Source organism: Prorops nasuta, unplaced genomic scaffold (genome assembly GCF_024137725.1).
Source record: "Prorops nasuta isolate Cenicafe-Biocafe unplaced genomic scaffold, Cenicafe_Pnas_1.2 PNAS00021, whole genome shotgun sequence".
NCBI lineage: Eukaryota > Metazoa > Arthropoda > Insecta > Hymenoptera > Bethylidae > Prorops > Prorops nasuta.
The window spans coordinates 461,960-474,097 of record NW_027116818.1 but is presented as its reverse complement, the minus strand read 5'-3'; the positions used below and the strand labels follow the sequence as shown (position 1 = coordinate 474,097).

At 40.3% G+C, this 12,138-nt stretch overlaps 1 protein-coding gene across 1 annotated transcript; it reads left to right on the top strand.

Moving 5' to 3' along the window:
- Positions 1-645: 645 nt before the first annotated feature.
- On the top strand, positions 646-12,128 carry LOC136781120 (uncharacterized). The gene is made up of 32 exons (XM_066739854.1): positions 646-661; positions 789-847; positions 956-1,029; positions 1,081-1,086; positions 1,229-1,307; positions 1,356-1,379; positions 1,460-1,518; positions 1,667-1,771; positions 1,870-1,925; positions 2,188-2,395; positions 2,851-3,261; positions 3,533-3,734; positions 3,818-3,997; positions 4,311-4,459; positions 4,548-4,649; positions 4,726-4,843; positions 6,347-6,479; positions 7,096-7,327; positions 7,421-7,630; positions 7,713-7,824; positions 7,915-8,113; positions 8,218-8,327; positions 8,753-8,807; positions 8,986-9,056; positions 9,143-9,277; positions 9,396-9,635; positions 9,806-10,437; positions 10,498-10,760; positions 10,834-11,020; positions 11,166-11,360; positions 11,566-11,777; positions 11,839-12,128. The coding sequence occupies exons 1-32, from the start codon at positions 646-648 to the stop codon at positions 12,018-12,020; spliced, it is 5,016 nt and encodes a 1,671-aa protein (XP_066595951.1). The 3' UTR covers positions 12,021-12,128.
- The last annotated feature ends 10 nt before the right edge of the window (positions 12,129-12,138 follow it).

The window sequence follows — 12,138 nt, the reverse complement described above, 5'->3', positions numbered from 1 at the left end:
TTATGGAATTATAGGGGCGAAAAAAGGAATAACGCGGTCGATGGAGGATTGGTCGAAGGTGAATTCTGAGCAGTCGTTTCCAATTCGATTCCAATTAAAGCTGTGGTATTCTTAACGAAGTTGGTAATTAAAAGCTTAAGGTAAAAGAGTGGCGAGGGCGCGGACGTGGGAGAAACGACGGAATAAACGTGAAGGGTGCCGTTGGTGTCTTTCTAAAAACGCTCGTCTGTCTGATTTCACGCTGTTTGGTTTCTATGGCCCTTCCGGACACGCTCGAATCACACAATTTTCTACAAATGTCCCAGTCCTTTTAAATGTCACGCCATCCGTTTATACTGCAATTTATATTTTTTAGCGTCTTTTTTCCTCCCGCGATTCCACTACGAGAACGTCGCTACGCGATTATGCCGACTGCGTGGCTCATTCTACCATAAACGGATGTGACACGTATCATGCGAAGAGGCTTAACGCGTTATGACGTAAGTAACCCCTCGTATAAGGAGATGTAAAAATTCAACCCTTTGCTCCCTAATACTCTATTCTCCTGAAACCCCAGATAACAAAGCAACCCTCTTCGTACATTTTTAAACAACCCCTTTATCCGTCCACACTTTATTTCCCTGAATCATTATTACGATATTCAGGATGAGCCAAAGATGTGGTATTAACCTACAATATTACCAAGCACCCAATATAATTCTATGCACCCTCCTCTCTCACACACACTCTCTCTCTCTCTCTCTCTCTCCAATATTAAAATTCAATTTCCATTTATGAAACTCTTGAAGAGGTTTATTTTTTCAACTATGACCTTTTTATCTTATTAACATCGTGTTATTACAATTCGGTATTGGACAAGTGGAATAATCGACGTGTCGGTTAAAGAATCAATTTCTTTTATCGTCGCGCGGTTCACTTTTCCTTTTTATCGTTCGCCATATGTTACATATTACAGAGGGATTTAGACACACCTACATCCTGCGAAGATTATTCATCCTCCTCTTCCGAACACGGTCAGCAAAATCCAGGGTAACCATTTTTTAGACTTTTCTTAAATGTTCATATTTACTATTATTTTAGTATCAAGTATATATAGGTATATAAGTGATCAGACACGCACACACCCACACAAATTTTATTTTCGCTCAGGGTAACTATTTTGACGAGGGTTAATCGTGCGATACGACCAAAATCTACCCCCGTAGAAAAAACACTAAATTACACGCAGTATCAAGCAAGAAATTTGTACTGCTGCTATTGCCAGTCGGCCAATCAGAAACTCAACAAATACAAATTACGTAAGTGATGTAAGTGCTGGAGAAAGCTAATTGAATTTTACCGCTCTTGCTTCAAAGTTATTGGAAATAATATTGGGCCAAGTAAAATCTAGGAAATTTCAGTCAAGTTTTTGTCTTTTAAATTCTTATTCTAAAAAATAACCGAAAGTTAATTATTATAGCAAGAAAGTCCTCCAGTCTTCAATGTCTATCAGTCCACGATTGTGCAGAGACAACGGAGGTAACTAGAAAATATTAATTAATAAGAAATTAAACAAGTTTTACAAAGTAAAATTTCTCTCATGAAAGATAAACTAAATATTTTTCAATATAAATGACTGAGAGATCCATTAATGAAAAAATATGATAAGATGATTAGAACGAATTAGCAAATTAACCTTAGCATATTCTTTCCATCAGCAGGTAGCTTTTGTCGAGGAGAAGTGCTCGAGTGGAGCGGGAGAGCCCGGAGGCAAATCCAGCTTGAAACTTTGGTAATTATCCAAGAAGTTAACGAGTCAGATGCGATTAGAAATGTCTCAAAAGTACAGAGACTTTCTTAACGTCACCTAATACCTTCGTTTAACGGTAGGACGGCGAAGGGCACTCCAAAGATCGTTAGGGCCATCCGTCGTGGCAGTAAAAAACGTAAGTTACACAGCTCATAATTATTAAAAAGCTACTCGACCGTTTAATTATTCAGAAAGAGTGATAATAATCGTGTAGCTTACTTTTCCTACTGGCTTCTACCCAGGCTTCCCTCATAAATAAATTGACATATTCTTCAACACACACATACATAGTAGATAGTAATTTTTCTTAAAGACGATAAAGTACACTTACACCTTCCTACATTATAGTGATATATATGTATATAGTATACATGGCTGATATGTTTGAGCATGTTTAGTAAATCCGGAAGAAGATCGATCAGTCTCATTAGTGGAGCCCCGGGCGGATAACAGCAAGAGCAGCGTGGTCATATTGTATCACGGGAAGTCGCCTACTTTACCCTCCACATCCTCCAAGCAATTCCTACGGTCATCCAAGTCGGATCAAACGATTTCGCAAACTCGGATCGTGCATCGAGCGATCGTCGAGCCTCAGCTATCTCCCAGGTACTCTCGAGTTTAATTTAGAAGCTCCCATTTCCCCTTCCAATAAATTCTCCATTCCCAACACACCTCGTATTTACTAAATAATTACACGGAACAATAGCAACAAATTCATTATTTCCGAAAATCAATTTCATTATTTACGGTTAATCGATTAGTGATTGGTGAAACAGCTATTATCTTCCACAGGGTTCGTTATCAGACTACTATATATGTAGACGTGTGTATTCTGGTAACACGATTTATTGTAAACAATGGTGTATAGTGTAACAATGTAATATAATATATATATATATATATATACGTGTTAGAAAGAAGAAGACTTAAATTGAATAGAAGGAAGAAGAGTCGGAGGAAAAATGGGGTTGAAAGGTTTAGCCAGGGAATTGGTATACTCGTGTGGAGAAGAAAGAGGAAAATGGCAAGGTTGTACTTTATTTCTTTCGCTTTGCTTGCAGAAAGAAAGCAGCCGAGAGTCCGGAAGAACTCTGTCCGATTTTTCCGATTCATCGAAGGAAGACTACGATTCGCAGATATCGTCGTGCAAGCAGAAGATACGAGCCAGTAAACGTGAATATTTATCACGAGAGTCGCGTGGTACGAGTCTCGCCCCCCGTGGAAAACTGCAAGGCAGAGGGTCCTAAAAATAAGACTAAAGGAAGCTGGGACAGGTCGGCTCCCTCAAAGGACGCTTTCCGCCTGCGAGACAAAAGCTTTCCAAAGGGGAACGAATATTCGAATGTTCAGCGAAAGACACGTTGCTACAAAGCTGCCTTGTCCGAAACGTTCAAGGACACCCCGAAGGATTCTCCGGAAGAGCCATGCCAGCGTAACATCCTCCTTTCCAAACTGATGGCTCATTATTCCAAGTAAAATCCCCCTGGCCAATATGTAAATATATATATATGTGTGTGTTTGTGTACACACACACAGCGAAAGATTCCACCCCCTTAATGGAATCATGACTCTGAAATTTAATCCGATTAACGCGAAACGTAGGATTTTAATTACAAGCGGGATTAGGGCCATGGATCTTATATATGTATATAGAGGCTCGATGAAGAGACGGTTCACCAATGAGAGAGCTCTATCTAATTGCTTACGCGTTAATCAGCCTGTAAAAGCTTGAAACTATTGCAGCACGGTGAAGGAAGAAGAGGCACCGGAGCAGAAGCAGCCTGCTTTTTCCCCGAATCTGGGCCTCCTGATGCAGCAGGCTCAAACCTACACCGGAGAAACGGACGAGGACGGGCGTGCGTCGATTAAGGAAACCGAAGAGACGAAGAGAACCTTCCCATTCCAAGCTACTCCCAGCGGTAACTTGAAGATAATACCGAATCAGGTAAAGCAGAAAAGCCGGTATTTCCTTTATAGTTTAGATTTCAATTGGAGCAGAAATTAAATGGAAGGTACGTGTTCCTATAGGTTGTATACGAATGTGAGAAGCTTAGTGTGCTGGTTGCAGATCCCCAGGCAACGAAAATCAATGTGGAGTTAAATAAACAATCCTCCGAAACCAGTCCCAAAAATTCTGAACTTACCTGTAGACCTGAAATTGCAGACTTACCACCTGGTGTCACCGCATCGACGATACATCAACTACAGGTCCTCTCAAGAGAATCGTTAATGACGATTCTAATTACCAGACTGGGAATTTTTATGCAAAGTAGAACATTTTAAAAAGCATAGTACATCCAATATATTTTTAATAAACTCTACCAATTTGACAAATGGCATAAGTGATTTAAGCAAATTTTAGCACAAGTAGTTTGTTAAACAATTTTAAATTTATGCATAAAGATTCAGAGTTTCAAAATCATTTTCTTAATTTTTACCTCGCTTCGTTTCAACTCTACACGATGTTGTATATTCTTCTTAGCTTTGTGTCTGTATGCATCGTGTGTACTGAATCTTTCAGATACAAAAGAAATTACCAGACACCGAGGTACGTTGCAGACCTAGGACCCAGCCCTATAAACCAAAAGGTCAGAGGATCGAAATGGAGGAAGCTTCGCAGGCGACGACGTGTCACAGAACCAGTTCGATAAATGAAGTACCTCTATCATCGTGAGTCTATTTCTATGTCTTGACCATATACGCCATAGTCCAGATCTTTCTGGCTTTTCTGAATTTTATTGCTTTTCTGGAACCAAAGTCTGGGCTTTACGGATGATCAGCCCATTGACTGGGACACTATAATTCTGCCCGAGAAGACTGATCTTTATCAAGAGCTAGCCAGGCGTATTGTTAATTACAAGTAAGCCTCTTTGTCAATCCAGAGATCCAATTGCTGTGATTAAACGTATCCAGAAACCCCCTTATCGATTTCTCAGAAACGCAGACTGTATCGTACGCATCGGTGACGACGAGTTCTACTGCCATCTTTTGGTTCTCCAAAGCTACAGCACTTTCTTCGATCAACACAACTGCAAGGAGATCGACTTAACTGGGGTAAGATCCATTTCGTCGTCCACATCGATAAGCAGAAAATTCCATTTTTATCCAATAATTCTCTCGTGTCCCATCGCACGTGTTCCGATATAGGAACCAATAAGACTCTCTTCAGCATTACTCCAACGTTGTAATAGGAGACTTTGCGTGTATATATTCTGGAGTAAGAAAATGATTCAGTGCTCTTTTCTAACAAAAGCTGGAGCCTCCGATGCCAACTTGCTCTTTTTTCACTTGATCAACGAGATCTCTGCGATTTATCGTCGCGTTGCTACGGGAAGAAAGGACACAGTCCTATTGAGACTAGATCCAATAAAAAAAAAATGCTTTCCCATACGATATACACGCATATTAAACTAAAAATGTGTTGCAAGCTTATAGGGATGAAAGAGAAGGTCCGATAAATGGCGAATAAAATGATGAAAAATCTTTGTTCGTGGGGCTCGATCTTTTGTATACTCAATCGGGAATCCTCAACAAAGTCGATATCGAATTAAACGAAGGGAAGCAAAAAGTCTTAAATGATCGTTTCTTTACTCAAATTTCACGAGGCAGTCGAATTAAAAGAGTAAATTCCTTATTAATTCGCCTTCTCCGGCTAATTTCAAGAGAAATATCACCGAGGTTCTTATAGAAAAGTTTGCTGCAGTCTTGGTAGAATTTTCAAAGGTCGGTATACAACGAGGAAAAAAGAGGAGAGGGATTTCGTTAGGAAGGAAAACTTATAATGAAAGCCAAGTGGAGAAACGTGAAGATTCCTGTCGCGAAGGATTTTGCGAGTACAGTAATAGTAGGTAGGAAAGAGCATCTCTGCTGGACGTTTCAGAAACGACAGATGCACGTTTCGAGTATGGAAGTGCGCGATAGTCATTGGTTGGTTGGAGTTCAAATTACCCAAAGGGGTGGAAAAGCGTGTGGACCTGGTGTATCACATGTATGTGTGTGTGCGCGTAGAAAGTTGCGGGTGATGGAGAGTGAAGGATTGCAGTTTTGGAGTGGCGAGGGAAACGTTGAAATTCAATATGTCCATTCTGTCGGGACTCGCAGAGCGATGAAAAGACTGGATCGAAGGGAAGCAACCCCAATCTCTGGTGTCAGCATCGTGCTTTTCCTACCCTTGCATCCCCCTTCTCGCCTCCTCTCAAGATCATCCGGGCTTCCAGCCAAGCGACCTTGGACTCATTTCGCTCCCCCCGAAAGCCTACATTCGACTCTCTTTTTGCTCGGCGGTGCTGAATGGCGGCGACGACCACTCTTCAGCAACGCCCCATTCTCCTACAGCCATTTGTAACAACATTTTTTTATTCACTTCGAGTACAGACAACAGACTAATATTCCCAATATGCTCACGCAACGGCGATTATAACTGATCCAACTGATTCTTTCGGCATTATTATTATTATATATATATATATCGCTCGCTCATCATTTCGGGATTAACGTCAGATTACTCTTGCACAGAGTCACAAGAAATTCATAAAAAAAAATTGTAACGAGTTACAGAGTAGCGTGACGTCAAAGGCATTTTCCATCGTCTATGATTGGATGATCAGTCTGATAAGCGAAAGCTGCCATCTGCTACGCAGAGATAATATTCTGGAAATCTTCACAGCGGCGCAGTACTTGGGCATAAAAGGTTCGTACCGTTTTGCTCTTTTGTTATATATTCATAGAATCAGTCCCTTGCGAAACGATGGAACTTTGATGATAATCTTTGGAATATCGTTCGAGTTCCATATAGCTTTGAAAAATGTCTGCCAGTTCTTTGGAGAAGCTAGAGCTTTCCTCTGGCTATCGAAAGAAATCACAATAGTCGAGTTACAAGACGTGAAATTCTCTTCGTGATACGTTTAAAAAGTTGCAAGTAGCCACGTATGTACACTATAGGAATCGAAGAAAATAGGGGATCGCACCGGAAACGATGATAAGCTTCCGTCCAACTTCCGGTCTTGCCACTCTCAACTTTTCTTGAATACGTCCAACTTGGAACTTTCATAATCTAAGATTCCTTGGCAGTGTTGAAAAGACAAATGTATATACATATATATACATAAAATCGATAACGAGATTTCTTGCTTGAATTTCCAAAGTATCCCACTGCTATAAATTTTGTCCAGTTTAGATATAACGGTCCAAGTGGAGAAAGAAAGCTTTTTTTTTTTTTTTACCAGGCTGTATATACCTACATCAGCATCGTGGAAAATTTCCCAGCTCGTTACAGATTCATTCACTTGGCAACTATTGTTCCGCAGAGTTGGAAGAACAATGCTGGGCTTTCATAGACAACGACGAATTATTTTCCGAGGACACTGCATTTTTATTGTACCTGGACGCGAAGAAAGTAGGCAACACAGCGGTTATGGAACTGATGATACCACGTATCATGAAGTTCTTCCTCTTGTTGGTTAGCACGAAGGACTTCTTGGAGCTTACGGTGGACGAGCTCTGTTCGTTGCTGAGATCAAACTATATATGCGTAAACAGGTAATATTGCAATGCCTAATGAGGATTTCGATGGATAAAAGATTGTCAATCGTGCACACACACACACACACACACACTCTTCCTGCCTTTCAGCGAGATGGAAGTTTTAATGTCCGCAGTGAGGTGGCTGATGCACGATTGGAAAAACAGACAAAAATTTATGTTGAACGTCCTGAGATGTGTGAGATTTGGTCTGATCGCTCCTTGGCAGCTCGTTGACGTTAAAAGGAATCCGGAAAATCCAGAATTTATGGAATTAATGTCGTATCCGGAAGTGCAGAAAATGGTGGATGATGGATTGGCGTGAGTTTTATCACGCGATCCATATCGATCAGAATTTTACCGATGTTTCGAATTTTCTAACGTTATTGTTACTCCTTTGTAGATTTGTTATCATTAAATATTGGTACAGCAGCCAAACCGAGGATTATTATCGTTGGATCGAATTGCTTGGCTTGACGGAGCCGACCAATCGCAATTGGGCTGGAAAGGACAAGGTATAAAAATCTATCGATTCATCAGTTTTAAATTATTCTAATTATAAAATACCAACGATCTGGTATTTTATTTATTTTCTTTGTTATTAGAACTATGTGACCTATCAAGAGTTCCTTTTGTACCTCGAAGAGTGCCAACGAAATTTAATTCCCGAGCTCAAGTCTCGCAAGCAACGATCGAAGCCTAGTCCACCCAACTCTCCTCCGTCTCAACGTGCATCGGGCCAGCAAAGACGAAACCAAGCAGATCCTAGTCCAAATCATTGCTGTGGTGACACGTCTGGTCCAGGTGTAGATCCTTCGCTTATTAAAAAAACTAAAAAAAGAAAAAGAAACTATACCTAACTTGTTGACACAAATTTCAATAACCAAATGCAATTATTCTTAATCAAGGGGCTTCAAATACTGAAACGAGAAATCCGCAGTTTCCCTGCAATATGCCATTTCCTTCAGAAATGTTAAAAACTTATTTCACTAACGTCAGCAGAAGCGATTTTAAAGGGGTGAGTAGGTCATCGACGACAATTTTGCAGAAAGATTAAAAACTTGAAAGAACGTCTGCGCGAAGATTCGACTTTTTTACCATCTGCAAGAGAGAGACGATTAATTATCTATCCTCCTAAGAGTAGTTTTTATCGAAAATAAATAATTTGTACATATGCGAAAAAAAGTTTGTATAAGTTTACAAAGTGTGTAGTAAAATGTGAATATACGATGAATCTTGCTTCAGTGTAAAATTTTAAAAGAGCCAATAGAAATTAGATTTTGAATCTCGATGTGGTTCTTTCTTTTTCTTTTCTTTCTTAACAAAATCTGTGGAACAGCTGACGTGGCGGGGAAAGTAGTGCATTGCTCAAAGGGTAAGTAGGGCAAGATGGCCAATCTCTCGATTAGGTACGCTAAATTTCAGATAACATTTCTTTTTCAGGAGATTAATGCTGTTGGGCTACACGTAATGAAATTTCAAGGTAAGCTGCAAGCTTGTAAGTGATATTATGGTTAGCTGCTTTCGTAAGGTGATGTTACGCAAAGGTCAGAGTTTATGTTGCTAAAATCTGCACTCAATCTATGTCAAGTACTCAATAAATAATGTCATGATGATTTATGACTTTTCCGAATTTGCACTTACAGCATATAAGCTCTTACCTTGAAATTACACAGCAAATTCTCGCCGGACGCTATTGAAAACGCTAGACTTCCGTAATAAATTACTTAAAATAGAACAACGTTTAGTCATTAGCTTTATTGATACGTTACCAATGAAATTTTGCCTAGATTCGAGTAATAATTTTATTCTGCTCTTTCCTATTATTTGCAGAACGAAAAAAGTACTGGAAAAATAATGGCAGATGATTCAATCGGAGAGACCAGACTAGTAGGAGGGGGGAACCATTCAGAAACACGAGTATCAAATTTGAACAATTTTGAGAATTCTGACAAAGAGATCAGCTTGGTAATAGAATTACAGCTGAAAAAATTGAATTTAAAAGTACACACACACACATATATATATATATATTTATATAAGAGTTTGGTAGAGTATATTTTCGAGTTAAGGTCGCGCGAATGAGAACAGTGTAAATAAATTGGACGTAGAGAATTCTCGAGAGAGAATAGCTCTGATTACAGTTGATGTTCACGGGGGAACTAACTTGATATTTTCACCGGATTTGCAGGAGATAAAGATGCATCAGGGATTGAGACATCCGGCTGCAGCAGAGGCTGGCTCAGTAAAGTCTGAAGAAGAAGCTGACACGGCGACTGTTGAAGCTACTCGCAGAAGCTGCAAAACAGGAAAAAGAATAAGCGACGTTAGTTAAATTATCCTGTCTCAATTATTATCTCCTAACTTTCACGTTGGAAATGATTAAGTCGCTTCCAAAAACACGAGGAGCTTTTTTCGCTGCTGGATTAGCCAAATCCGCTCTCGCAGGATAACGAATGTAATTGCAGGATGTTTTATTTTCAAAACATTTCTTAGATAAAGGAAACTTCATCGAAAGAAAAGCAGAGCGTACGAAAAGTTGCCGAACTTCTTGCTCTACCGGGAGAAAGAAGTCTTCATAGGTCGTTAAATCAAGCAGGCAGTTCAGCCATTTTAACTGCAAACTTTGCAGAAGGGAATGCCTCTAATTTACGCGATAAGCGAAAAACTTCACTGACCATTTCTTCCGAAGAAAATTCTACCGACCTTCCAGCCAAATACGTTGGTAACACTTTTACTATGTTCTATTCAAAAATCGTTATAACAAACAACCGTGAAATCCCTCTTGTTCCACAGTCTGAGCCTGATTCACTTGGAAATTCGAAGAAACAACAAATAAATTCAAGTCCGATCGACTTAAGGAGCAACGACGTAAATAAAGCTATCCGAGTCATCAAATCCCCAGCATTTTCCAGTAACGGCGAAGAAAAGAGCAACTCTCTAAACGATGCGAACGAAAACGTTGAAGAAAACCAGACGTTCTTCGAGAGGCATTTAAGCAAAGTTAACGAAGAGTTTGCAAAGACGCGTGGCCGCCGGTCGAGGAAGGACACTGAAAAGCGAGGCGAGGAGTGTGACAAATGCTCAAGATCGGTACAAGTACAAGTGTGGGATAACGGAGGAAAATTGTGAGTATTGACAAATTTTCGAAAATATTATTCCGTTGATCAATGATAAATATGTTTTAGGCCTCTGAGAATCAGTAGCAGCATGTTAGCTGATTACGAGGAAGGTCATCTTCTTGAAAATTCTTTGTACTTCAACGACCGCGAAGCTATCCTCCTTTTTGGCGGAGTGGATCCTTACGACGGGCACGATTGTTCGGGCAATAATGGAAAAGATATTTACAGATTTGTACCAAGCGAGAATACGTGGCAATTCGTTGGCGAGATACCAGAACCGCGTCATCGCCACGCCGCAGCTTATCTGAAAGGTCGGATCTATATAGTGGGTGAGCAGAGGCTTGGAGAAAAAACTTGGAAGCCCGAACGTTGAACGCGCACTCAGTTTCGTGGTTTCCCCAGGAGGAGTCAGTCCCAGTCGGAATAACCGTAATAAAGCTAGTTCTGCAGTTGGTACAGTTTGGAGTTTCGATCCAACAACAAGAGCTTGGTACAACGAGCCAACCCTGATAACGCCCAGGAAGGACTTTGGCCTGATTGTCAGTCATGGGAAAATGTTTGTTGTTGGTGGTCGAGATAAACATGGGATGTAGGTGAAAGAGACGAGCGATTTTCTTTTGTTTCTTTTATTAACATATTTTCTATCGAAAATATAGTAGATAAGATTGTGTTTTAAGCTGATAAAAAGAATTGAGGGGGCACACACACACACACACATATGTTGTATCTCCCAGTGCTTTGAGTACGGTAGAGGCTTTCGATCCTACGAGGCTCGAATGGAAGGAGATGCAGCCAATGTACACCGCAAGGGTGGGACCTGCCAGTGTGAAATACCGGGATCTTATCTGGGTCGCTGGCGGGATGACAAAATCGAAGAAGGAGCTCGAATTCTCAAAGGACGTCGAATGCTACGACCCGATAAAAAATTTGTGAGCCCCACTTCATTCGCCCCTTCTGCTTTCTACCACTTTCGTCATTACTCCTCTTAGTATCATTTTCTATTTTCTTAATGTCCTAATCCATCACTGTATTCTTTTCTTGTCAATCCATTCTACCTAGTGAATAACGCTTCGATTTAATGATAATATCTATTTTTTGCCGATGAGTAAGAGAAAATAACCTACCAATTTCCAGATGGTTCAGAGTGGAAAGTTTGATCTCTCCGAGATGTTTTGCATCCATGTACGTGCTGTACGATCGTCTGTACATAATAGGAGGCGTTGAAAAAACTAACAACACTACCCAGAGCCTCGATTGTCTCGACGTTTGGGATTGGAAATCTCGTAGATGGGCCACCAAGTCGAATATGTTCGTTCCTAGGCATGGTCACTGCGTTGGATCCATCGGTACGGTATTTTCTTATAGTTTCTCGAGGATGAAACACAACAGAAGCAATATGAATTGTAGGGGACAAGATTTTAATAATTGGTGGAATAACAGCGTCCGAAATCACAAACACGTTGGAAAGTGTAGAATGTTATTCTTCCGAAGAAGAGAAATGGGTTAAAGGAGTATCGCCATTACCTCGAGCAATCGCTAACAGTTGCAGTGTATCTTTGCCATCTGCCAATCTCCTGAGGATTTCTTGATAAACGAACCAGTAATAAAAATTGTCTTGTTTTGATAATAAAAGAACTGTCGCCTAGAATCTCCTCCTTAGATGACAAATTTGATTATATTTGTTTTGTAACACGCGATGATCGGGCG

Coding starts and splice junctions, on each gene's coding strand:
- LOC136781120 (XM_066739854.1), top strand. Junction 9,278..9,395: donor CTGACAAAGAGATCAGCTTG/GTAATAGAATTA, acceptor CGCGCGAATGAG/AACAGTGTAAATAAATTGGA. Junction 10,761..10,833: donor AGGTCGGATCTATATAGTGG/GTGAGCAGAGGC, acceptor TGGTTTCCCCAG/GAGGAGTCAGTCCCAGTCGG.